The 27,367-nt window shown below is 35.6% G+C and overlaps 2 protein-coding genes and 1 long non-coding RNA gene across 14 annotated transcripts; all 3 read right to left on the bottom strand.

Annotated features, from left to right (window-relative positions):
- Positions 1-514: 514 nt before the first annotated feature.
- Positions 515-1,325, bottom strand: LOC145797071 (uncharacterized). 2 transcript variants are annotated; one of them, XR_014338108.1, is made up of 2 exons: positions 1,188-1,325; positions 515-724 (listed from the first exon to the last, which is right to left on the bottom strand). It is a non-coding gene; the product is annotated as an uncharacterized LOC145797071 (long non-coding RNA). The 2 variants fall into 2 exon arrangements; XR_014338107.1 differs by lacking the exon at positions 1,188-1,325 and adding an exon at positions 946-1,077.
- Positions 1,326-2,165: 840 nt separating this feature from the next.
- Positions 2,166-7,008, bottom strand: LOC145797070 (uncharacterized). 3 transcript variants are annotated; one of them, XM_082883238.1, is made up of 5 exons: positions 6,900-7,008; positions 6,597-6,646; positions 3,780-4,522; positions 2,986-3,120; positions 2,166-2,902 (listed from the first exon to the last, which is right to left on the bottom strand). In XM_082883238.1, the coding sequence occupies exons 3-5, from the start codon at positions 3,843-3,845 to the stop codon at positions 2,537-2,539; spliced, it is 567 nt and encodes a 188-aa protein (XP_082739364.1). In that variant the 5' UTR covers positions 3,846-4,522; positions 6,597-6,646; positions 6,900-7,008; the 3' UTR covers positions 2,166-2,536. The 3 variants fall into 3 exon arrangements, with proteins under 3 accessions (XP_082739364.1, XP_082739363.1, XP_082739362.1); XM_082883237.1 differs by lacking the exon at positions 2,986-3,120 and adding an exon at positions 5,942-6,191 and having other exon boundaries at positions 2,766-2,902; XM_082883236.1 differs by lacking the exon at positions 2,166-2,902 and adding an exon at positions 5,942-6,191 and having other exon boundaries at positions 2,983-3,120.
- Positions 7,009-10,706: 3,698 nt separating this feature from the next.
- Positions 10,707-14,871, bottom strand: LOC114262250 (uncharacterized). 9 transcript variants are annotated; one of them, XR_014338113.1, is made up of 6 exons: positions 13,683-14,339; positions 13,164-13,520; positions 12,239-12,326; positions 11,361-11,406; positions 11,019-11,106; positions 10,707-10,877 (listed from the first exon to the last, which is right to left on the bottom strand). XR_014338113.1 is itself a non-coding variant. In XM_082883258.1 (6 exons), the coding sequence occupies exons 4-6, from the start codon at positions 13,311-13,313 to the stop codon at positions 10,762-10,764; spliced, it is 312 nt and encodes a 103-aa protein (XP_082739384.1). In that variant the 5' UTR covers positions 13,314-13,520; positions 13,683-13,767; positions 14,617-14,670; positions 14,828-14,871; the 3' UTR covers positions 10,707-10,761. The 9 variants fall into 9 exon arrangements, 1 of the variants encoding a protein (XP_082739384.1); XM_082883258.1 differs by lacking the exons at positions 11,019-11,106; positions 12,239-12,326 and adding exons at positions 14,617-14,670; positions 14,828-14,871 and having other exon boundaries at positions 13,683-13,767; XR_014338115.1 differs by lacking the exon at positions 11,019-11,106 and having other exon boundaries at positions 12,257-12,326.
- Positions 14,872-27,367: the final 12,496 nt, after the last annotated feature.

Here is a 27,367-nt window from a genome sequence, read left to right on the forward strand (position 1 = left end):
AGAGCTTGCACAACGGATTTTCAAGGAAGTTGGGAATGACACCTACCCCTAATTGAGTTCGCCTATAACAATAGTTTCCAAGCTAGCATCGGTATGGCGCCCTTTGAAGCATTATAAGGACGACCTTGTAGATCGCCGATTTGTTGGGCGGAAGTGGGTGATGCAAATCTGATAGGACCCGAACTTGTTCTAGAAACTACTAAGAAGGTCAACTTGATTCGACAACATTACATTACATCCCAAAAAGGAAATTTAAATCTTTGTACGAGTCCTACAAAAATATTTAAAAAAACTTTTTAACTTTTCTAAGATAGTCAAAGGTCTTCGAAAGTTTCAGGCTCATCGTCTCCAGCTATATGTTCCTCTTCGGCACCTGGCATAACACGCCGTGAGCTTTGAATGCCTAGTAAACACACACACACCCCGTCCCTTTTTCCCAGTCCAATGCACAGTCACAATATATTTGTAACGCCCCGACTTCCGGGTCATTAATATATCAAATCAACCTCGTTAATAAATCAAATCAACCTCAAATTTATAATCGCAGATAACTCATAATCCCAAATATACAAATTATCTCCACAAATAGTTAACTCAAATGTCTCTGAAACATAAATTATACAAATCTCCAAAAATAATATATAGTTGTGGACTAAAAGAATCTCCAACTCAAACAATCTTTTTAGATGCTTCAACTTCAACCGCCACTAAATTTGCTCCACGCCTGAAAAATAAATTAATTCGAGAAGTATACAACACAATAGGAATAACAAGGCTCAGACAAAAAATAAATTAGCAGAGATCCAGCAATTACACAACCGATTAGATTCGATAATCAAACAATTTACCAAATGGCACAAACAAGTCGACTCAACATATGATAATTTATCCAGAACCAAATACCCGGTCCTACTCTGTACATGACCAATGACCAACCTCACGCACCTTACCCAAGCACAAACGCTTATCTGGGCTATTAGTCCAAGCTATTGGCAAGGGCTACTCGATCCATGTACGAAGCATTTCCATGTCATTTAGCCAGACAAATCAACATTAACTACACAAAACAACTTCATAGAATTTATCAAATGATCACAATAATCAAGAGGATTACAAATTGAAAGTAATTAACATAAACTCTTTGTAAAGAGATTTAGAGGAAGCATATTGTATACCACCCAAATTACCTTAAATCAATCTCATCCGTCTCCAACACTCGAATCTCGATCCTTCGCCATGAATCTCCAAATTCTAAGCCATAAGGTACGCAAGGTTTCACAAAATCTACAACTCTCATCCTTTATGAAAATGCTTACTCTCACTTCAAACATTCTTAATCTAACTTTAAAGAGGTTAACTAGTGTGCCAATTTTGACCATCCCAGAACGAGAAGTGGGGTATACTGTGTATTGCAATGCGTCTAAAGAAGGGTTAGGGTGCGTGCTCATGCAAAATGGAAAGGTAGTCGCGTATGGATCCAGGCAGTTTAAACCTCATGAGCGTAACTACCCAACACATGACTTGGAATTAGCGGCCGTAGTTTTTGCCCAACATATGTCTAACTCAGAAATTTTGCTTGAAGGTGTGCCCTTGGAAAGTTGAGAGATTGATATGGAAAAAAATGGTTTTGTACTGAAATGGGAAAAATACAAGAGAGATAGAATCAATACTCAACTCTTAGCATTTTTAACACAAGTAACTCATAAATAACAGATCTGAAAAACATTATTTAGAACCCTGAAGAACATGTATTGAAAAGGAAAATGAAGAGAAGGTTGTGTTGTGGCTTACTTGCTAAGCTTTGAACAAGATGGCTCTCTTCTCCCTTCCTCTCATCTAGTCTGCATTGTGATTACAAAAAACATTAATGTCAACATTGCACATTTATGAAATGATCTAATCTATTAAGTACATATGTGAAGCTTAACATCAGCATAAAAATAAATTCAGTCTGAATATGTATGATCACTTACTCATCACCGCCGTTCTTGTGCAAATTTTAGACCTTCTGCTTGTTGAGTTTGCTCATGTTGGTCCAAACCTTCAGTTTGTTGTTCAAGGTTAACTTCTTGTACTTTGTTGGGTGTTTTTTTTTTTTGTGGATGTTTGTCTAAATCTTGTACAATTTGGACTGCATGTGATTGCTCTTCAGCTCCCTCTTTTCCTTTCTTTTGACCAGGCAAGCTGGGGTATTGAAACTCATTCAACCAGTGCTCTTTCGTTACCTTCTGCTTGATGCGCTTTACCCTAGATGGTGGGTTGAGAATGTGTTCCAATGCTACAATGGGATGCTTCTTAAGGCTGTTACGAGCCTTTGGTGCTTCGACTTGAGTGATAATGTGGACAGACTGATTATTATAAAGGTCTTCAAGAATTGTTTTTTCACATTCCAAATTGATGACCAATTTTGTCAACGCTAAATTTCTGTGTCTTTCCACTCCATGCAATTCTTGATGTCCATGTCCATATTGGATGGGCCTGATTGATCAAATAATTTGGCTTCAAGGGCAGCAATCACCCTTGCCCTTAACTCCCACTATTCTTTCAATTGTTTGTATTTTGTTTCCCATTGTCGTACGAGACCCCAAGCTTTTTGGTTTTCTTTTATAAGTACATCCACAATGTCCCGCTCACTTGGTTGTGCTACAATGATACCTTTCTCAGCATTGGGGTCGCTAAAGCTGGTGTTGATGTCATGTTCAACATCATTTAGGTCCATTGCATCGCCAGAAATTCCATTGCTGTCGTCATTGCCTTGATTGTCTTTGCTTTCATCGTCATTGCTTTCATCTTGCTTTGCTAGTGCACTCGACAAAACCTCAAGTTTGGGCTCCACATTCAATTTGGTATGATGGTACATCTTTGCTTCAGTTAGGGATGCCATCAACTCGTCGCCATATACCTGCAGTTAGAGACATTATGTTAGTTACATAGTTCATTGCCTTACTATGTGAATGGGCACAACATTTTTTGTTGTACTTCTACCTCATTTAAACCAAGCTTCGCCAAAGATATGGACTTCATGTTGGTATGTAAGGCTGTGACGTCCCACTTCACACACCACGAAATGGCATTAGGGTTGCGGGGTTGTAAGATTGTTGTATGCTCACACAACCAGTACTGAAACAAATAACAAACATTAGTAATGTGAATGTTCACATCAATTAACACTGATGTGAATGTTTACAGTAGTGGCTAGTAATGTGTGTTTATCTATTACTGAATAGTAATGTGAATATTCACATCATTGATGTCAACTTTCACACCATTGCCTAGTAATGTGTGTTCCACATTTGTTTTGGTGGTAACATGAGGAAAACACTAGTGTCAATGTTTACATCAATACACATTGATGTGAACAACAACATAATATGACTGATAGAGAAATTAACAATAATGTGACCATTCACATCAATAAACACTGATGTGAATGTTTACACCAGTGTCTACTAATGTGTGTTTATCCATTACTGAACAGTAATGTGAATGTTCACATCACTGATGTGGACTTCCACACTATTTCCTAGTAATGTATGTTCCACATTTGTTTAGGTGCTAACATGAGCAGAACACTGGTGTCAGTGTTTATATGAATGCACATTGATGCAAATGTTCCTAACATTCCACACTATCGTGAACATTCACATTAGTGTGTACTTATGCCAACCTTGCCACCAGTGTGTACTGATGTGTATGTCACATTTGTTTTGCTGACAATATGAGTGGATAGACTCCGTAAATGTTCATATTAGATATAGAATAAGATTTATGAGATTTACCATTAACAACATAGCACATCCGATGACTCGTCCTAGTTTTCCCCAGTTTTGGCCCACTGACCCCATCAGGGTTGCCCGAATGCTCTCAGCCTAGTCATACTCGATCATGTTGTTTAATGGGTCTATGTATGAGTAGAATGCCCATCCAATTGTTTCTCCAGACGTGGAAAAGAACAGTTTGACGCATGCATACATGCAAACTAATCTTGCAACCTCTTTATTGTCTTGTTTCTTTGTGCCCTTTAATGCTTCGTTTAGAATTTCACATATTTTTCCGGCGCTTAACCGACTAACATCCTTGCACATTCGGTGTATGATGCCGGTCGTTGGTTTTGCACTATAAGAGAGGTCCATTGGCTTGGTGCCGCAGTCCACTCCAAAAATAAGTGATACATCACTTCTAATAATCTGAATGCTCTTGTCCTCGATGTAAAACCTCCCACTGGATGGCTTGAATGTCTGCACTATACGTACAATGACATCATCGAATTTCATGCAATGGTTGAGGTCGACTTCATTATTGATCAAGCAATCAAATAAGGGCCAAAATGATGTTTTTCTAAGGCATTTCGATTGACCATTTGTAAATTTTGTAGCCTTCAATAGTTTCACCAATCCAGTGATATTTGACCGGTAGTTGACCTTTTTCATGTTCACTTGTTCGGAACTAGCTGTTTGATCGGGTTTGCCTTTGGTACGCGATTCCTCTCTCTTTCTTTTGCCATCAAATCTACGGGGAAGACCTGTTTGTTCAAATAAGAACATATGTAATATTACTGTTCACAAATGAATAGTGATAATAAGTGTAAATAGTATGCCATATGAATAATGGGATTGTGATGGTGAAATAATATGTGAATAGCTGGTGCAAATATTCAGATGAAGAGGTGATACAACATGACAAACCAAAATTCACATGAAGAGGTGACAACAGTCACACATTACAACTATTTAACTAACATGATGTATACACGATGTTAATCTTTACATCATTACACTTATATGTTTGAATGTGAATGTTCACAGCCAAATATATGGTATGAATATTCAATATGAATGTGAAAATGTGAATATTAACATTATGTTCAGAACGTAAATATTAAAATTATGTTTAGAATGTTACAATGTGAATAATAACATTATGTTCAGAACGTAAATATTAAAATTATGTTTAGAATGTTATAATGTGAATATTAACATTATGTTCATAATGTAATGTGAACAACAACATAATATGACTGATTGAGAAATTAACAGTAATGTGAACATTCACATTATTATACACTGATGTGAATGTTCACATTAGTGTCTACTAATGTCAGTTTATCCAGTAATGAACAGTAATGTGAATATTCACATCATCGATGTTTATAAAATCAATTCCAAAAACAACAACAGTAATACGGCAATGTAAATATATACATTGGTGATCACATTATATTATAATTGGCTGAAAAACAGAAGGTGGAACCAACAACACCCAAGATCACCAACAAGTCTGACATTGATGTCACAATGTGAATATTTACATCATATTCCATCACATTTTTTATTGAAGATTGGGGGTTCTATGGACATCAACAATAAACAATATTAACAATGACAGTAATGTAAACATTCACATTATTATATACTGATGTGAATGTTCACACTGGTGTCTACTAATGTGAGTTTATCCATTAATAAACAATATTGTGAATGTTCACATCATTGATGTTTACAAAATCAATTCTAAAAACAACAACAGTAATACGACAATGTAAATATATACATTGGTGATCACATTATGTTATAATTGGCTGAAAAACAGAGGGTGGAACCAACAACACCAACAAGCCAGACATTGATGTCACAATATAAATATTTACATCACATTCCATCACATTTTTGGGTGAAGATTGGGAGTTCTATGGACATCAACAATCAACAATATGAACAATGACAGTAATGTGAACATTCACATTATTATATACTGATGTAAATGTTCACACCAGTGTCTACTACTGTGATTTTGTTTATTAATGAGCATGAATGTGAATGTCCACATTACTAATATTTACAAAATCAAATCCAAAAACAACAACAGTAATATGACAATGTAAATATATACATCGGTGATCACATTATGATTGAAAAACAGAAGGTAGAATGAAATTGCTTACTTTTGTTCCTCATGGTGGGTGGGTACGGAAATTTATGGACCACACTCTGTCGATGGAATACACTCCGTCGACCGACGAGAACTTTGGAACAACGAACCACCCTCCTTCCGATGTAAACCTTCGCAGTGGTGAGATGAAGAGGAATAACAGTGGCCAACGACAGTGGATGGTGGACGATGATGATGGTGAGGCGATGTGAATCTAGGGTTGCGGTGAGGCGATGTGAATCTGGGGTCGACGATGAGATTTTCTTTGGAAAATTTTGTAGATTGAATAGAAGGAATCAGAATGGGTTTGTTTTTAGAATCGATTAGACGTGGGAGAAATGGGGGAGGGTTATTTCGTCCTTTTACAATTAATGGACCTAATGGAATATTAAAAAATGGTTTGGGTTTTATGGAATAAAACAATTACAAATAGGATTTATCAAAAAAAAACCATAAATAAAATACACATTACCAAATAAATCAAAGAACTTTTAAATTTTCCCAAAAGAACAAAGTTTCATACAAGCTAAATATGCATCATCATGAGATAGAGTAGCTATTTACCGAACAATTAAATGGAAATTAAACAGTAAACTACACATTTAAAAAAATGTATCTAATTGGATGATAAATAACATATTCAGCAAGGGAAGTAAAGAATACCTTACTTTAATTTTTCCGACTTCACTCAAGCCATAAGCAATACTTCCAAATAAACCTATTTTATTACCAATGAAAGAAATACAAAAATATTTACTTTGGATTAGGGAGGAAAAAAATATGAAAGAATTTACTCTGGTCTCTGGTCTAGATCGAGGGATTAATTAATATATACTAATTAAAATAATGTTTATAACTAACAAACAAAACGATAATGGAAATATTGAACCTGAGGATCTAGATCAAGATGAAGTGAAGGAAAATAAAATGCAATACAGATCAAAGCAGTGAAAATCAAGTAAGAACATTACCTGAAGATTGAGGCGGCATTTCTCGCCGGAGTAGAGAGAGAACAAACCCTAACTCTTTAAAATTATAAAGTGAATTGTAGAGAATCAATTATTGTGGTCTAGGTATGTATGTGTTATATATACAGCAAGATTAATGCTATTTAAAAATAAAAAATAAAAAATAAAGCATACGTCATTTTTATATATAATAACGTAAAATTTTCATTTAAAAATAAAATTTTATTAAACATGACTTTAAATTTGATTAAATATGAATTTATTTACAAAAATAATATTAATATATTATTTAAAAAATAATTATATGAATTTATATATATAGAGTTTTTCATTCATTTTTGGGGTGTGTTATATAAGCACACTTTTTATCTTTTTATATTTTTTGGGTCACATCACTTCTATACTTTTCTGCATATCATTTCGTAAAAATTCAAAAAGTGCACTTATTTAGATCATCTCAAACAATTTAGTGCAATTACTATAATATGACAAAGAATTAGAGCCTTACATAATTGATTATGTGACCAATTAAAAACTGATACATATCATTTTAAATTATTGGAAATAAAATTGTAGAGATTTTTATTAAGGGTCTTAAACATTTTTTTGTTAAGTTTGTAGTCAAAAAGTAAAAAATTATGGTAAATTGTCGCACTGCTCTCTAGTTTGGCTTGTTTTGGGAATTAAGAAAAAATGTTAGTTTGTTAACTTTTTTTGATTTTTTTTCACAAAAAATATAAAGGTGATATAACCCAAATAAACTAATAAGTAAATAAATTGAATTTTTTTTAATTACCAAAATAAACCTTTATACACATCTTTTTATTAAAAATTCACAAAAAATCAATTAAAATAATTAATAATTTAAATTTAAAAAAATGGCAATCAATACGCCACTTGACAGTGGATTGGTTTATTGCTTAAATTGTGGTGTTTTAGAATGATGGTTAAAAATTATTTATCTTTATTTTTCTTAACTTTTTTTTGAAAAAATGTAAAAAATATAAGAGATGATATAATTCAAAATGGGTTAGAAGCCAGCTTTTAACTTACTTCCTAAAAATGAAGAATTATAAAAATTATAAATATCTTGTCATTTAATATATTTGATAAAAAAAATTAAATATCTTTCTATACAATAATTTTTATCTCATAAATATTAATTAAAATATATTACTGATATCATTAAAAACTATTAATTTATTTAATAATTGATTCATAAAAACAGTTATTTGTATGCTATTATAAATCATTTATAATTTTTTTTTTTTCCTTTCTTAACGCTCTATCAATAAAATCTTTTTTTAGTTAGGGTTGTGATTCAATCAAATTCATTTGAGAGAATTTGAGGGGCTCATGGGATTCATCCTGAATCTTATTTCGATAATCTAAACCACTTATTTTGTAAAAGCTTTCGTGTATATCGTCTATAGGAAAAAAAAAAAAAGAAGATTGATTCAATAATCATTTTTTACTCCGCCATTCTTAATATAAGTGTATAATATTTATACCAAAAAAAATTATATTAAAAAATAAAATATTACCAAAAAAGTATATATTTATGAAATATTATTTAATATTTATAAAATATATTTTTAATATGGAAATATGTAATGCATTTATTAGTTGGTATAAAACCAAATTTGATAGTAATGCAATAAGGATATTTGTGAAATCTTTGATTCACTAAAATGGAACTCATGATGAGAAATAGAAGTTCTAAAATAATTATAATACATGTGAATTCTTTTTAATACAACTATGACTCCCAAAAAACAATTTGCACCACAAAGAGAGGACGGAGTTGCACCCCTGAAAATATCATATGGTATGTCGACATTATTTATTAATGGATTTTATTAGGGTATTTGTTAAGAATGTATTAAATCATTTTAACAAACCTACTATTATAGAAAGTTGAAAAAATTATGTTGTTAGAGATCAAACTACAATTTTCTTTAATTCTCTCTATTTTAATATTTTATGTACTTTTCATAATGAATTTTATTTTAAACATTTTTTAATCATATAAGTGAATGTCTTTTATTTTTGTTAATGACATTTCGTGACTTTTTTTTAAATTTTTTTTTGTAAATTTCAATCATAATTAGATTATATGGTGTAAGGAAAATGAATTTAAAAATTACAAAAAAAATATAATATTAAAAATTCAAAAAATGACATTTAAAAATAAAGGGCATTCACTTTTATAATAAAACAAAATTAAAAAATATTCCATTACGAAAAGTATATATAAAAAAATATTAAAATAGAAAGAATTAAAAAAGAGAGAGGATAATTTGGTCTGTAAAAATATAATATTTATAACCTTCCAATTTTATATGATAGTGGGGTTGGTTAAGATGATTTAGGGCACTTGCTAAAAAAATCCCTGTAATAATTTTTTTATTTGAGATTGTAAACCATCAAGGCAACTACAAAATTGGTCATCACATTAAAAATTGAAATTGATTTGTTAAAATTGGAATCTTATGTAGGAGTGTTGGAAAGACTTGTGGATTAAATCAAGAATCATAAAATTCTACTTTCAATCTAAAATAAATAAAAAAATTATCGTTAATAATTATGTATGTTAAATATTTTTAAAATCATTAAAGAAAATTAAAATTTTTAAAATACTGTATCTTCTAACCTAACATAAATTAGATGAGACATTTGAGGAGTGAGTAGTCAAATTGTTTATATAAATACACATATTTAAAAATTAAATAATAAAAAAATGATTAGATCAAAATCATAATACAATTGAGATTTTGACATTTGATTTCATCTTATGCTAAAGAAATTGTTTAGAATAAAGGTAAGTGAGAGAGAAATCGGTTCTGTCTATCACCACTCCCTCAAAGGCTATTGTTAGTAATGGGCGTCCATGTGGCATGACCATTTGAATTTGAATTTGAACCTTATCCAAATAGGTTTTGAAATTGAATTCAAACCTATTTAGGATAACCACTCAGGATACAGATATTATCTCCATTAACTGATATGGATAGATAATAATAACATATTATATATCTGGAATATGGGTTATAGGTGATTAAGAGAGAAACAACGTATGATCTGTTTCTACCCATATACTGACTCTCTCCCAAAAACAACGATCAAGTCATTTGCACTGTGATTTGTGTGGGTGATATTCAATCTGTGATATCACTTCATTGCTGGGTTGGTTTATTAGACTCTGGAAGCACGTGATTTATCCACGAGGTTCTATCATCAAAAAGGTACGATCTAAACATTTTATCCGCTGCATGTTTTATACTTTGATTTACATTAGTATCAGAGCGTAGTTAATGGATATTTTCGTGTTTCCTTTAATCATGTGTATACTTTTATATGTATATGTATACATTATACACATGAATATTTGTAGAGGAGAAAAAAATTTACTTTTATCAGATTAGGAGCATAAATATATTTTTTATGTTCATTACACTACTAAAAAAAACACTTTTTGCGACCGCCACATGCCGTCGCAAATAATAAAAATACAGTCGCAAAAGACTTTTTGCGACGGCCTATGCGACCGCACATGGGGGACGCAAATGTGGGGGTGGCAAATACTTTTTGCGACGGCAAAGCAACGGTCGCAAATTATTTGCGACCGCCTAAACTACTTTTTGCGACAGCTATTTTGCCGTCGCAAAAAAAATAAAAAAATAAAAAACACTTTTAGCGACCATTGTTTTACTGTCGCAAATAATTATTTATTAAAAAAAAAATCATATATGGGTTTGCTACAACAAAAAATCAATTACAAGCACCAAACAATTTTTTGTAAATGAAAAATAACAAAATTAACAAATTAATTAAATTTATAATAGACATTATTCATTAACCATCCTTAAATACACTGCACTAAAAAATTCAAGTCCTCGAAAAAAAAAAAAAAAAGAGCAACATAATCTTTGGCTCCCAACATCAACCGCTCGATTATATCAACCATTCCCTCAACAAAATCTGCAAAAACATATATCAAACTCGACTTGATAATTTAATGCACTTCAATGTGTTAGTTTAGCTTGAAATAATCAAAATAAAACTATGTCAGTGGCTTCTCTTTATGGCAGATCAGTGATTTGCAACTAGAGTTTCAATTACCTTGAAAGCAACTTTAGGCTTAACTATGGGATCACTTAATCATGGCATTCAGAATTATATAACTTCTACCCATATGCATAATCTGTGCCTATATTCCAAATAGCAGAAAAATCAAGAGAAAACTAAAATAACCTTCCATATTGTGAATACATAGGGTCCTAAATTTCAAGGACTAGAAATATAAAAGAAAAACAAAGACAACTGTCAATCAATTTTATTTTATTTTTTTGCATAGTTTGAGATCATGAAGCATTTGTTAAGTAACATTTTGAAAAGCACTGTAACACAGGCAAATAAATAGGAAAAAGGAAAACAAGTAGAAAGTTCGAATTATAAACATACCAACAGGGTCTGATGAATCAACAATAATTGCATCATAATTCAACAGCTGCCACAATAATGAAAAGAAGATCAACAGGAAAGTCTAGTTATATAATCAGTAGTACAATTAGAGGCATTAATTACGTAAAATTATTAATAACCTAGATTAATGGATCCATATAAAATGGGTAATAAGATTTCAGATGCAAATGTTCACTAAACTACATGTAAAAAATAATTAGAACATCTTTTCCACATACCATCAGCAATATGTAGTTGCACACGAGGATCCTCAAAGCCAATAGCTAACTCTGGAAAAAAAAACTTTTATTATACAGAAAGCCCTATTACGTTTATTATACTAAAACCAGCTTCAAACCTCAAACCTCCTCAATTTCAAATCCACTATTGAACCTCAATCTTAACTTTTAACCATAAAACCAGAAAGTTAAAGGCTTAGCCACCTACCTGATTGTTAGGCAGCTGTCTTAGCGCTACTGGACCAAGCACGAACCATTTAGTCTTTATTTTAAAGATGCAAATCAAAACGCTTGCTAGCAAAACAGGAAGTAGTACAGACCAAAAAATTATGTGTAGAAAGTAACGGACTAACAGAGAAAATGCATGTTGAGGACTTTTGGTGAAGTGATTGCACACAACAGCTCACAAAGTTTTGCCAATTTTCCTGCTGTAAAATTTTGAATGATACCACTAGCTACATGAATGCAATCAGCAAGAATCTTGGCACATGCTCTTGCATCAATTGAAACTAACACAAAGCCCCTCAACATAGCTAAGCAATACCCTGTCCAAATATGCTTGCTCATTGAATCTGTCGGACAATGAGAATACAGAGTTGATAAAGAAAACAGAATTGGAAAATAAACTAAATCATGCACCTGATAATTAATTACAACCTTGAATCTGTTGATGTTCTGTAGAATTCTTTTGACATCATCCTCCTAAACTTTGCTGGTTACTCCAAGCCTGGAAAACATCTATTATATCATCCATGCTCTACTACCATTTATTAAGTAAATTTATTATTCACATTCTGTCAGTGTATAAAATAAAATAATTTTACATTATCAAAGTGCAATAGTCCAATCATAAGAGCGGTACAGAAGGAAGAGCTGTATCAAATTTTAACCCTCAAATTTGGCAGTGACATATTTAGGGTGATGATTTTTTGAACAAATGTTTACAAGTTTTAATTTTGTCAAGGATTTTAAGTCTAGCCAGAGTAATTGTGCTAAGAATACTAACAAATATAAACTACCGTGACAATTTGCACATTAATTTCATTGCTTTGCGTGAAATCCATCTAACATTAAACTTAATAATAATAGGAGACCTTTTCTCACCCAAACCTACCTTGTCTAATTAAAATTTTTATTGATACGTTTGTTAATATTTCTAACATTTCTCAAATTAGGAGCAAGAAATCAGGCAATTCATAACTGCTGCCTTGTTCCAACCAAGATGGTTCCATAACACCTCACCTTAGCTGGCAGGTAAGCAAGAAAAGCAAGTCCTGCCTAACCATAAATCTACTATCTATCTACTGTTATCTACTTGTATGTGTGCCTCAATTTCAAACTCTCTGATGCAATTTGATTAGACTGACTGGAAAATTTAGGTGATGGATAAGCCTCTCCAGAGATTTTTTTTAACCAAATCTGTGTGGCTCAGAATCAAATTTAACACATATTAGTTTTGATGACATCATTAAGTTGACTATATGTAAGATCTCTGTAATACAAATGCTGAAAGGTCAACTATTCCTAACGTTTGAGAGATTGAATTGAAATCCATTGAACAAACCTGACTGCATGCCATGCATAGCACTGCTAAAGCAGGTGTCTTGACATGGCTCAGGTGTGTAAGGAAGAAGGCAGGCCCCAAAAATCCAATTGATTGCATTATCTGCAGTGTTAAAAGGTTTAGAGAAGAATTACTACCAATACTTCCCATTGACCTTGAAACAGTCGAACATGAAGGTTACTTTGCTGTTTATAAACTTTTATTTTAGAAAAAGATGCAGATGATTTCTCCATTTAGAAAATATTTTCACATTACATGTATGTTCACAAAAGAGAGCAGTATTGTACATTGTTCTTGCCTTACAAACTGTTGTTACGGAAAGACCTTTGCTCACAAGTGTGTCAGCAATCCATCCTCCTATATTTGCAAACACAGCCATGGTCAAAAACTACACGAAATTTAGCAAACAATCCAGAGAAATGTTCATATGTATAAAAAATAAATAAATAAATAAAAATCATCCCAATTGAAAAAAGGGATGATAGAACAGAAATATTAGTTAATATGTATATTAGTTACCGTATGCATGTCCGATCTTGGCAGTAGTCGTACTAATTGTGCTTCCTAAGGAAAGAGGCTTGTCCGGTGTTAGCTAGTACGAGTGCTGGATAAGTCACAGCGCACATACTTATTTGTATTGAACTAACAGAGAAATGACCAACATCCGCAAACACATATAGGAACCAAACACATATAGGAACCAAACACATATTATTGGTGAAGAGAAAAAACACTTAAGCAGGACCATCATCTAAGCAACATCTTCGGTGAAGAGAAAAAACAACCGTCAAGGAAACAAAAAATAAAATTGAAATCTAACCAGTTTTCAATCTCCTCCAGGTCAAAATCAAAACAAAAATTCAAAAACAAAGAATCGATATTGAAATAACACAATCTATCAATAAGATTTACACACTACATATTAATGATAAAACAAGGAACAGCCAGATGGAAAAGCAAACATTTGCATTTAAATTTAACTTGCAAGCCAGTGGAAAATAATGGAAAGGGAAGACAAGAAGTTTAACATGAATTGGTTTGTAAAACGAATTTCCAGTATATCGTTAATGCAGCAAGCAAAGCCCTAGGACACTTCATACTTCAAATTCAAGGACCAACATGAAAGTGTACAGTAATGTGTGAGACTCTAAAGAAAACAAATCACAAATTCAAATTAAGACTCATCTTGAAGCTCAGGTCGGCATATCTCACTAAAGATTGATATAAAGACATTGATAACAGCAAAAGAGAAATCAACAGCACAGGAAACTAGGAACAAATGTAAAGGATATTCAAACTGATTATCTGCCGAATATCCACAAAAGTAGACACTCCCATCTTTCCAGTCATGTGACAGCTCAAATTCTTTCTCAAACACCAAATCAAATGAAACTTGAGGGAACTTCCCTGCAGAAAGTGATCCTAGAACTAATTTCTTGCCATTAATATTCACCTGAAGAGGGACAATGTCATTTCCTTTTCCCTTCTTTCCTTCACCCAGTGCTGCCTAAAAAAATAGCAACATCCCAACATTTCTCAAACCAAAAATAAATAGACAAAAATAAAAATGGTAGACATTTTAGTGATCCTATAAATTTATAGAACAAAAAAAAAATGGAAGAAAGTTAATCAATTTCAACGATAGTAGATGCATTGATTATAACCTGGGAAATGTGTATGACGCTGCCTACTTCAAGATTGACCTTAACAAAGTGATATATATATATATATATATATGGTAGGATACATCTTAGGTTTTTACCCTCAGCATCTTCTTTGCCTTCTCAATTTAAAGATGATCAGGATGACTTGCAAAAAAAATAAAAAATAAAAAATAAAAATAAAAATTAAAAAAATTAAAAAGCATTAAACAAATATAATTTCCAAAAACTACATCAAACAAACTGAAATGATCAACGTAACATAGATAATCAACAGATCTTGAACCTAAATGTTGAGATAATACAGAGCTTAGAATTAGAAATCAAAACTCGAGAGATTCATGTATCTAATTGAGATAATCAAATCATCAACCACAACAAGCAACGTAAATTATAGTCAAAATTCGAATCAAATTGTTTACCTGAACCGAAGCTTGTGTCCTAGCTGAAGCAATCGCAGTCGCAGCAACGCTTATCGTATCTAGAGCGTTGTTGTTCACGCTTCTCATCTCTGTTTTTTTTTTTCCCTCTTTGCTCGATCAAAAAATTAACCTAATTTCATTCAACAATTTTCTGCTTCATCGTCGATCAAATCTTGCAGAGGCTGCAACTTTCTTCGAGAAAATTCAACTTGGAAAATAGAATTTCGAGTCGGAAAATGAAATTGAAGATCAGAGAAACAAAGCATGATGAAGAAAGTGAGAGACCGAGAGACAGAGATTCAAACCACGGAAGCTGCGACAATGGTGAGCAAGAGAGCAAGGGAGAGAGAGTTTGTGAATGTCGTGAGAGTGAAAGGGGCTAGGGCATTGGCATATAAAATAAATAAAAGAAATAGGAATAATAAAATGAGGAAGGAAAATCATGTTGTTTTGAAATAAATATATTTTAATTCATTTATTTTTTTTGTGGTTGCAAATATTGATTTTTTGCGACCGTTAAATAGTCAGTCGCAAAAAATTAGACGCAAAAAGTCACTTTTCTAGTAGTGTTAATGTCTTTTTTCATACCATAAATAGTTTTATTTTGAAAAAAGGAGTCCGACAGTACAAAAATCGGACCAGAAAACACCCTGGAAGGCGGCGCGTGGTTTGCACGCGCTACCTGACGCCGTGAGCCGTTTCCACGCGCTTCCACGCGCAGCCACGCGCTCCCACACGCCAGATGCTCTATCGACGCGCCTGCACGCGCCCTCACGCGCGCGTCAGCGGCGCTGTCCACGCGCGCGCCCTCCGCGCCACGCACGCGCGCCGTGCTCTGAGCCGCGGGCTGAGCCGCGCTCTGAGCCGCGCGCCGAGCCGCGATCTGAGCCGCGCGCCGAGCCGCGTGCTGTGCCGCGCCGTTTTCCTCCGCCGGCTCGGCTGGCTTGGCTACTGATGTATTAGGCACTGTTTGTTTTGTTTTTAATTCTGAATCGCGTTAAATGGTCATAATTAATTCATTATATATTTGTTTTATGCGTGGCTTATACTGTTAGACTCAGAATTAATTTTTCTACATTCTGTAAAATTTTGAAAATTTTCAGAAAATATAAAATATTTTTTCTGTGTTAATAATTCATGTTTTATGCTTTAAAATGCTTCTGGTATTGCATAAATAATTTTCTGGGGTTGAAATATTTATTGTAGACTTCTGAAAGGTTTTATTATTTACTGGTAATATTGTCTCATTTTATCAGTTTCTGGATTTTTTATTTCTAATTTTATGTGTATTTATTAGTCATTTAAAATTCTAGAATATTTCAGAAAAATTTCAGAATATTTCAGAATGATGTACATTTTAATTATGGCATAATCTGAATATTGTTTCTGTTTATCAGTTTCTGGATTTTTTATTTCTAATTTTATGTGTGTTTATTAGTTATTTAAAATTCCAGAAAATTTCAGAAAATTCTAGAAAATTTCAAAAATGATGTACACTTTAATTATGGCATAATCTGAATGTTGAATACAACATATTTTTTGGGTTTTTAATATGTTGCAATTAAAGAAGCATGATTATTTATTTATTTATTTATTTGAATTCCATCATTAAATAAATATAGCATGCGTTGTTTGTAAATTTACATTGAGATGCTATTGTATAGAATTTATCATGCTTTGTATATGCCATAAGTAGTGGGAGATTGTTTGATTGTTTTTTGAGCATGGAATGAAATTAAATTTTGATAATTATCACTAGAGGCGCAAGAGATGATTACGAGCATAGCAAATTTTCGATCTTGAGACATGTGTAAAATTATCATTATTTAATTTAGATTCTTTTTGCTGCAAAATATTTTGTTTTGTATTGTTATCATTAATATCCCCTGCGCATTTATTTACTCTGTATGTAGAAATGGCTGCTAAGACAGTGGTGGCAGACTTAACTAAGGGAGAGAAATTGGATGGCGACAATTATGATATATGGCGCCATAAGATCCAATACCTCCTCAATGAGCAAGAAGTGTTGACCACACTTGAACAAGTGATGGTTGAGCCAGAGCAGGGCAATACAGCGCAACATCGTCGTGATCTTGAAGCCTTTCAGACTTGGCGTAACAGAGATCGGTGTGCGCGCTTTACTATGTTGAGCAGCATGCACAACGACTTGATTAGTGAATTTGAGCATTGCCCGACTGCATTTGAGATGTAGGAAGCTCTCAAGTAAAAGTTTGGTATTACCTCTTTGGCAAAGCTACGTGGGCTGACTATGAAGTTTGACTCATATCAGAAAAGGGCGCATCACTCGATGAAGCAGCATTTGAGAGTCATGTCAGCCATGATACGTGAGCTTGCGGCTGCTGGGCATAATTTGACTCAACAGCAGCAAGTACAGGTTGTGATACACTCTCTGCCAAATTCTTGGGAGCAGATGAAGCAGAACATGATGCATAATGAGAGTGTGAAAACATTCGAAGACATATCGCGTTATTTGGAGCTAGAGGCTGAGCGCGTTGAGTCGGCTAAGTCTGATGGTTCTGCTATGGTGATTGAGTCAAGCTCACGTAGGATTTCTCAGTTCAAACGTGGAAAAGCAAAAGGTGCCCCTAAGAAGCAAGCAGCGGCTGCGCTTAAGCCCAATGGCGCTAGAAATTTCAAGCGTAGGGGCAAGAGAGGTGGTAAGAAGGCAAAGGCTAAATTGACATGCTTTAACTGTAACAAAGAAGGACACTTTGCTCGGGATTGCCCTGAGCAGAAGAAGGTACTCTCTTACTTAATTTCTCGCATTCAATGCTTTGTGTCTAGTCAAGCATTAATTGCTCATTCTCCTCATTTTTGGGTTGTAGACTCCGGAGCAACAGACCACATCGCGAGGGACAGAGTAGGGTTCGTTGAGTATCGCCGAGTACCTGCTGGGAGTAGAAAAGTTTACATGGGGAACGAGTCCAGTGTGGAGGTGCTTGGCATTAGCACATTCAAGCTGGAAATGCGACGAGGGCGCACCTTGTATCTTCATGATGTTCTTTATGCTCCGGATATTCGGCGAAACTTAGTTTCAGTTATTAGCATAATGAGCCTTGGTTTTAGTTTTTGTTTTGAGAATAATGGTGTTAGCATTTATTTGGGAACAATTTTTTATGGTTTTGGTAATCTTTCAGATGGTTTTTTTAGTTTTGGATGTGGATGATTCTAGTCTTAATAAAAATGCCAATGGCTCTATCTCTAATATTGCATCTTTTTGTGATAATGATTCTATGAGATGGCATGCTAGATTAGGCCACATAGGGCAAGACAGGATGACTAGATTGGCTAGAGAAGGTCTTTTAGGCCCACTCGCTAGAGTCACTTTGCCTACTTGTGAGCACTGTCTTGATGGAAAGGCAACAAGGAAACCATTTGGGAAAGCCATAAGGGCATCTATCCCATTGCAACTTATTCATTCTGATATATGTGGACCAATGAATGTGAGGGCAAGGCATGGAGCCCCTTATTTCATTACATTTATAGATGATTGCACGCGTTTTGGTCATGTCTATCTGATTTCTCACAAGTCAGAAGCATTGGATTGCTTTAGACGGTATGTTAATGAGGTTGAGAATCAATTAGACAAGAGCATTAAAGCTCTAAGGACTGACCGAGGACGTGAGTATCTATTTGAGCAATTTAAAGTGCTCTGTGAGGAAAAAGGAGTTATTAGGAAATTGACAATTCCTAGGACTCTGCAACAAAATGGTGTAGCGGAGAGAAAGAATCGCACATTGCTTGACATGGTTAGATCAATGATGGCGCAAGCTAATCTTCCAATTTCTTATTGGGGAGATGCTTTGTTGACTGTTGCCTACGTCCTTAACCGTGTGCCCTCCAAATCAGTTCCTTCCACCACATATGAGATGTGGACTGGAAAAAAGCCTGATTTGGGCAATTTGCGGCCTTGGGGTTCGGCAGCTTACATACACAACGCTTCTCATAAGTTTGGGAAGTTGGGCCCTAGAGGAAAGAAGTGTATCTTCATTCGCTATAGTGAGCATTCTAAGGGCTATGTGTTTGTTGGGGAGCATCCGGATGGAAGTGTGACTGAAATTGAGTCGCGAGATGTGGATTTCCTAGAGGAGGATTTCCCTAGCAGAGGTGAGGTAACTAGAGAAGTAGAATTCTACGAGATGGAGGATCTACTTGAAGGCGCACCTAGTAGCTTAGTAGAGAATGAGGAAATAATTCCTCAAGCTCCTAGGGACAGTGGGAGCGATCTACCTACCCATGGATTAGATCCAATGGATGAGGATTCTCAGGATTCTCAACTACGTAGAAGCAAACGTGGAGCTATACCCCGTCGTCGTTTTGAGATTGAAGGGGAAGCATTCATGATTGCTCCGAGTGATGAGATGAAGCCTAAGAATCTCAAAGAGGCTCTCTCATCCCCTGCTAGTAAAGAATGGAGTACTGCAATGGATGAAGAAATAGAGTCTATGAAGAAAAATCATGTCTAGGACTTGGTTGATTTGCCGCAAGGGCGCAAGACTATTGGGAACAAATGGGTTCTCAAAATCAAGCGCAAGGCGGATGGTTCCATAGAAAGGTATAAGGCTCGCCTAGTGGCGAAAGGTTACACCCAACGAGAGGGTGTGGACTATGAGGAAACTTTTTCACCAGTTGTAAGGTTTGCCTCTATTCGCCTAATCCTGGCCATAGTAGCTCAGTTGGACTTAGAGCTATATCAGATGGACGTTAAAACTGCATTTCTCAATGGAGAATTGGATGAAGAGATCTATATGGATCAACCAGAAGGCTTTGTGGCAGTAGGTCAGGAGCACAAAGTTTGCAAGCTTCAACGATCTATTTATGGCTTAAAGCAATCATCTAGACAGTGGAATCTGAGATTTTATCAAGCCATTGTTTCGAATGGGTTTACGATGATTGATGAAGACCACTATGTGTACGTTAAGCGGTCCAAGGACATTTTTCTGATATTGTCATTATATGTAGATGACATATTATTAGCTAGAAATGACAAGGAGATGATTGTCGCCACTAAAATGTGGTTGTTCTCTACATTTGAAATAAAGGACATGGGTGAGGCGAGCTATGTGCTTGGTGTTAAGATCCTTAGGGATTGCTCTAGGAGACTTCTTGGTTTGTCTCAAGAGACTTACATTAAGACTATTCTAGAGCGGTTCCAGATGCAGAGCTGCAAACCCATTGACACTCCTGTTGCAAAAGGCGAGAGCCTAAGCCTTGATATGGGTCCTAAGACTCAAGAAGAAAATGAAAAGATGGCCCGTGTTCCCTATGTAAATGCTGTTGGAAGCTTGATGTATGCTATGATGTGTACACGTCCTGACATTTGTTATGCAGTTGGATTGGTGAGTCGTTACCAATCCAACCCAGGACCAGCTCATAGGAAAGCAATTAAGAGGATATTACAATATCTTAAAGGGACTGCAGATTACACACTTTGCTACCAGAGTTCAGATCTACATCTAGTTGGCTATTGTGATGCTGACTGGGGAGGAGACCTAGATGAGCGTAAGTCTACTTCAGGATATGCTTTCATGCTTAGCGATGGTGCTATTTCTTGGAGCAGTAAGAAGCAATCCTGTATCGCCTTATCGACTATGGAGGCTGAGTTTGTGGCTTGTTCATCTGCCGTTCAGGAAGCCGTGTGGTTGAGGAGATTCCTTTAGCATTTGGATGTTGTCACACACACTTCAGACCCCGTGACTATCCCTTGTGACAGCATGGCTGCACTCGCTTACGCTAAGGATCCTAAATACCATGGCAGAACCAAACACATTGATGTGAGGTTCAACTTTATCAGAGACATTTTGGCGTAGAAAGAAGTGATCCTGGAGCAAATCCCTACGAGTCGCATGGTTGCGGACCCTTTGATTAAGCCCATTGCTAGAGATGTTTATCTTACTCATGTTAGGGTTTTAGGACTACGTAGGTGGTGATATTTTTTATGTGTATTCAGTTGAACTCATTTTTTGGGGATATTTATGCCATTAGTATTCATACTTGTTTCTATTACACATTTATGTTTACTACTTTTAGTAATGGTCTGTGAATTAGTATACACAAAATAATTAAATTGATGTTAGCAGGCAAGATTGGCTCACTCACACGAGTAATCGCCCTTAGCGCTAGGTAGCGAGTAAGGATAAGACTAGAAGCTAAAATTATCCACTAGCTATGTCGCCTTGGTTGGAGCCAAGATGAGGTCTTGTTAGAGACCGACCATGGATATGAGAGTACCCACTTTTCCATGATATGTCTGTTATGGATAGCCAGATGCGAGATCTCATTTGATGCCTGAGAGACGGGCAAATAGAGAATTCGAGTTAGGCGCTAGGAAACGACTTGTGCGCTTAAGAGCGACTAGACTAAGATCTGTATGGTGTGTGAGTTTAACATCACTCTTTGGAAAGGTAACTCCACTATAACATGCATTCATACTGCATGTGCTTATCGACCCGTTAGCGAGGTGAAAGAATGGATCCCTGCTTCTTCACCGTGTGAGTCCTAAAAGTCATTTTTCCCTAAATGACTTCACTTTGTGCCTTTTGTGACCTTTGACTATGTCATAAGATGAGGAGTTGATGTTCAGCTACTTTGGTATGTTGCCTGCGGTCATGTATGATTCGGCTTTAAGGGACATTACTAGGAAAGCGGTCAATTTTAAATTGAATGATATGAGGGTGAAGGGAAGATCATCTAGTTCTACATCTCTGCTCTATATTCACTGTCGACAACTCACATCGCTCTTTATAGGATGCTGATTGGGTGTGAATATAATGTGGGACCTAGGAGAGTCAAACATGCTCTTTGAGGGATTAGAGATGTTTTTGGGCTGATGTAGCTAGATGGGTCTGGGTACATGAGACACTATTTCTGTTCTTTTTGGGTTGATGTCTCTATGCTGACTCATATTGAGTTTCTAGTATAGAGCTCCCACATGCAGGTGTTCTCAGCGGTCGCACGGTGCATTGGCTAGTATGAGATTGTTCATTTTTTGGAAGATTGAGATAGAGATGTGGCAGCGTCATGCCAACTCATGTGCGAGTGGGAGATGTTAGTAATGGGCGCCCATGTGGCATGACCATTTGAATTTGAATTTGAACCTTATCCAAATAGGTTTTGAAATTGAATTCAAACCTATTTAGGATAACCACTCAGGATACAGATATTATCTCCATTAACTGATATGGATAGATAATAATAACATATTATATATCTGGAATATGGGTTATGGGTGATTAAGAAAGAAACAACGTATGATCTGTTTCTACCCATATACTGACTCTCTCCTAAAAACAACGATCAAGTCATTTGCACTGTGATTTGTGTGGGTGATATTCAATCTGTGATATCACTTCACTGCTGGGTTGGTTTATCAGACTCTGGAAGCACGTGATTTATCCACGAGGTTCTATCATCAAAAAGGTATGATCTAAACATTTTATCCGCTGCATGTTTTATACTTTGATTTACAACTATACTTTTTACCATTTGTGCAAATCCAACCATTTCAATTTTAAGATCCATTGGTTAGATTACCTATTGTAAGAGGGATTAACTTGAACCCACTAATTAATTGGGTTCAATCGAAGTCCAATCGAAATGTCTAAAAATTGGTGAGCTTGGAAAAATTATTACCAAATGGGCCAAGTGAATTCTATTAAACGGACCCATAAGAAAGTCAACAAATTGGGCCGAGGAGGATACATTTTAAATATATATCTCTAAAGAAAGCCCAACAAGCCCATTTGAGGAAGTCCAGATCATACGGGTGTCCGAGGAGGTTAACCATTGCTTTCAGAAGAGATGAAACCCTTAGAGGATATCCATTTTCTGAGGTATTTGCTTGGTCTTGAAAAGGTTCAGAACCATGAACCTAGAGACCTATTTGAGCTTGGACTTGAAAGGGTTCGGATCTACGAACCTAGAGATCCAAAGCACTTGGCTTCGAACGGATTCAGACGCAATTTAGAAGTCATTCCGTTTATGAGTCTTAGAAAACTTGCGGGCTTAGAGCTTTCTGGGATCTACGCACCAGAACCATGGGCGTAGTGGAGTTCGAACAAAGGACTCAATCTCGAGGACGGTGAGTGGAGATAAATTCACTCTTTAGTTAAACTAGCCTATACCTGGGTCGAGGTGACATGAACTAGGGGGTCCCTGAGACTCGACAATATTTGTGGCAAGACGTTCTCTTGAACTACCCCTGACCCTTCTGTGGCAGGGTGTCCTCTAGGACTATCCTTGACCCTTTGGGATGTTTGGGATCATTGATTAGGTGTGGCTAAGAAGAAGGATTCACTGAGAGGTTGATCTCCTCTTCGGGATTTTCCTTATCCTTGGAGAGGTTACCTCCTCGAACAAGATAGTTAGGGGGAATATTCCCCATGTGCCTTGCACATGGGTTCCATCTTACATCATGAGGTGCCTATAAATAGCACCCACCCATAGCTTCACAAGGGTTGGATTTTGGAGAGACATTTTTTGGGAAGAACTAATTTCTCTTCTCCATTATCTACCTTAAGAGTGAAAATGGGAGGTTATAGGAGAGCCTTGCCATGATTCTCTCTCTAATTATTTTGCTTTCTTCTTTACCCAATCTCTTATTTCCATTATCTCTATGCTATTGTGTTTCTAGTTGTGACCGTTGAAGAATCTAAGTCTTTCATTATTTCTACAGAATTCGAGTTTTCTTTAAAGATCTTCGAATTTTTAGACAATATTCCTGAACCCTCTCTCATACACTTATATAAAAAGTCCAGTTTATTGAATATTAATATGTAATTATATAATCATATTATTTGTTCTAAGAAAATAAAAGATAAATATATTTGGATGAAACACCAATAAATCTTAAATAGTGATCTTATGAACAGTTTCATTCTCTGTTCTTTTTTTTTTTTTTTTATGAATCTAAAAATTCCATTCTAGTGTGAATTATACGACGAACCAAGTATAAACACGTGTGTTATTTGTTAAGGAACAAATGTGAATTTTCTCAAAATGTTGAAATTACTAAACGTAACACTTCCAAAAAAATAATAATAATAATTTAATGTATTTTTCTTAAACGTAAAATTACAATGTAACATTTCAAAAACATAAGACTCTAATGTAATACCCTAAAAAATTCTTTATGTTGTATTTGGTTGGGAAGATTTGGAGAAGGATTTGGAAATGGAAAAGGAAAAGGTATGTGAAACTAGGTGAAATGTAGGTATATTTTATTTTCATTTCACTTATCTTTTCTGTTTCCCTTTCTAAATCCCTTCTCAAATTCCTCAACCAAACATAACGTTAGTGTACTTTTCCCATGTAACAACATAACATTTAACAAAAACTCCTTATTGTATTTTTATCAAACGTAGCATTCTAATCAATGTACACACTAAAAATTCTTTCGTGTACTTTTTTCAAACGTAATACTCCAATCAATGTAATACATAAAAAAATTCCTTAATATATTTTTTTCAAACGTAACAATGTAACATTCTAAAAAAAATTCTTTAGTGTATTTTTTCTAAACGTAACATTTCAATAAATGTAATATACTAGAAAATTCCTTAGTATGTTATTAGCCAACTTTTCGATATTTTTTTTTGAAAAATGTATAAAAAAGTAGAGAGGTGATGTGACCTAAAAAAACTAAAAAATTAGCTTTTTGACTTTTAACCGAATTGCCAAAATAGGCTAATGTAACATTCTAAAAAAACCTCATTGGTGTACTTTTTAAATGTAACACTCCAATCAATGTAACACATAAAAATTTCTTAGTGTACTTTCCCAAGCATAACACTCTAATGTAACACACACTAAGGGTGTGTTTGGTAACATTTACGTTTTCAGTTTATATTTACAAAAATTTTATAAACTGGTTTTTGTTTATTTTTAGAAAAACATAAACTACAAACGCGTTTGGTAATTGACAAAGTGTTTAAAAAAATTTAAAAATATAAAAAAAAGTGAGAAATAGCGAGTGGTGGCAAGTGGCGGAGGAAGACGGTGGTGAAAAGTGGTGACGGTGGGTGGTGGGTAGCTGGTGGTGGCGGGTGGGTGGTGGTGGTGGGTGGGTGGGTGACAGTGGCGGGTGGTGGGTGGTAGCGAGTGGGTGGTGGTGGCGGGGAGTGGGTGGTGGTGGTGGTGGTGGGGAGTGGGTGGCGTATGGCGGGTGGTGGGTGGTAGCGAGTTGGTGGTGGTGGCGGCGGCGGCGGCGGGTGGTGGGTGGTGGTGGCAGGTGGGTGGCGGATGACGGGTGGTGGGTGGTGGGTGGTGGGTGGTGGGTGACGGTGGCAGGTGGTAGGTGGTAGCGAGTGGGTGGTGGTGGGTGGTGGGTGATGGTGGCAGGTGGCAGCGCGGGTGGGTAGTGGGTGATGGTGGTGGTGGTGGTGGTGGTGGCGGGTGGGTGGCAGGTGGCTGGTGGTGGTGGGTGGCTGGTGGTGGATGGTGGTGGCAGGTGGGTGGTGAGTGGTGGCAACAAGTAGGTGGCGGGCGATGGATGGTAGTGGCGAGTGGTGGGTGGTGGCGGGTGGATGGCTGGTGGGTGGTGGCGGGTGGATGGCTGGTGGGTGGTGGTGGTGGTGGCGGCGGCGACGGTGGTGGTGGCAGCGAGGGGTGGGTGATGGTGGAGAGTGGGTGGTGGCTGGTGGTGGAGGGTGGTGGTAGGTGGGTGATGAGTGGTGGTGGGGGGTGGGTGGTGGGGGCTGAAGACAATGGTGGAAAATGGTGGCGGGTGGTGGCTAGTGTTGGGTGGAAAAAAAAAAAACTCAAAACTCAGAACGGAAACACATTTTTTGTGTTTTCATTTTTTGGCCAAATTTATAAACTGAGACCACTGATTTATAAATAAAAAATTTTACCAAACAAGTTTTTATTTGAGTTTTTTTAATTTTTGTAAATATAAACAGAAAACTGAAAATGTAAGTGTTACCAAACGGCACCTAAAAAACTCTAACTTTTCTCAAACGTAATAACTAGGGGTGGGCGCGGGTCGGTTGCGGCCACGGAACCTCCAATCCGCCATCCGTCCGCCAATTCGGCGGATGTGGATTGAGCAGATTGGCGGTTTGGCGGATGGATGTGAATCAGTTTTCTGGTTTAAAATTTTAAAAATTTTCAACATAATTCAACTTGTGTACATTCTCAAAAAAAGAAAAAGAAAATATTATAGTTAATGACTTAAAAAAATATTACAATTACTGCATACCTCATTTAAAGCAAAAAAGTTTGAAGCTTTATAATATCACAATCACTGCATGCCTCATCCACATACTACAATCATAGTATGCCTCATCCATATAAAGTATTACAATCTATAGTTCTTAAAATATAAAAACAATTCAAACCACTAAAACCATGAACAGAGCAATAGTAGAGATTGTATGTCTCTGTATTGTTACATCTATATCTGTTTTTGAAAACAAAAACCAACCAGCATATATCATATTTTCCATTTATTATTTTTAGAGATAGATTTAAAAACAAAAAAATATAGATAAATAGTACGTTTATTTTTTTCAATTCAAAAAAGATATTCAAGTTGAAAACTTTTTTTCAGCAGAATATTTAAACTCTTTTTTTAATTGAAAACACAAACAAAATATTTAAACAAACTGAAAATACAAAGTCTTATAAATTACTAAGGAGATGCTCGCGGTTTGGCGGTTCGGTTGTAGCCAAAGGAATCTCAAATCCACCATCCGTCCGCTAGATTGGTGGATTGGAGAAAATCAATCCGCATCCGTCCGCTCGCCATCACGCATCCATCCAAAATGCGTTGGATTGATTCAGTTTGGTCGGTTTTGGCGGATCGGTATATCCGCTGCTCACCCCTAGTAATAACGTAACATTTCTAGTGTACTTTTTCCAAACGTAACACTCTAATCAATGTAACACTAAAAAGTTTATTAGTGTATTTTTTCTCAAATGTAACACTCTGATATAACATACTAAAAAACTCTTTAGTATACTTTTTTCAAATGTAATAACATAAAATTTCAAAAAAACTCCGTAGTGTATTTTTTCTTAAACGTAACATTCCAATTAATGCAACTGAAGACACCCCATTTCTGACCGACCTTGAGACTCAGATGTCACCAGTTGAGCACTC

This window comes from Camellia sinensis, chromosome 8 (genome assembly GCF_055761805.1).
Source record: "Camellia sinensis isolate YWXY chromosome 8, ASM5576180v1, whole genome shotgun sequence".
NCBI lineage: Eukaryota > Viridiplantae > Streptophyta > Magnoliopsida > Ericales > Theaceae > Camellia > Camellia sinensis.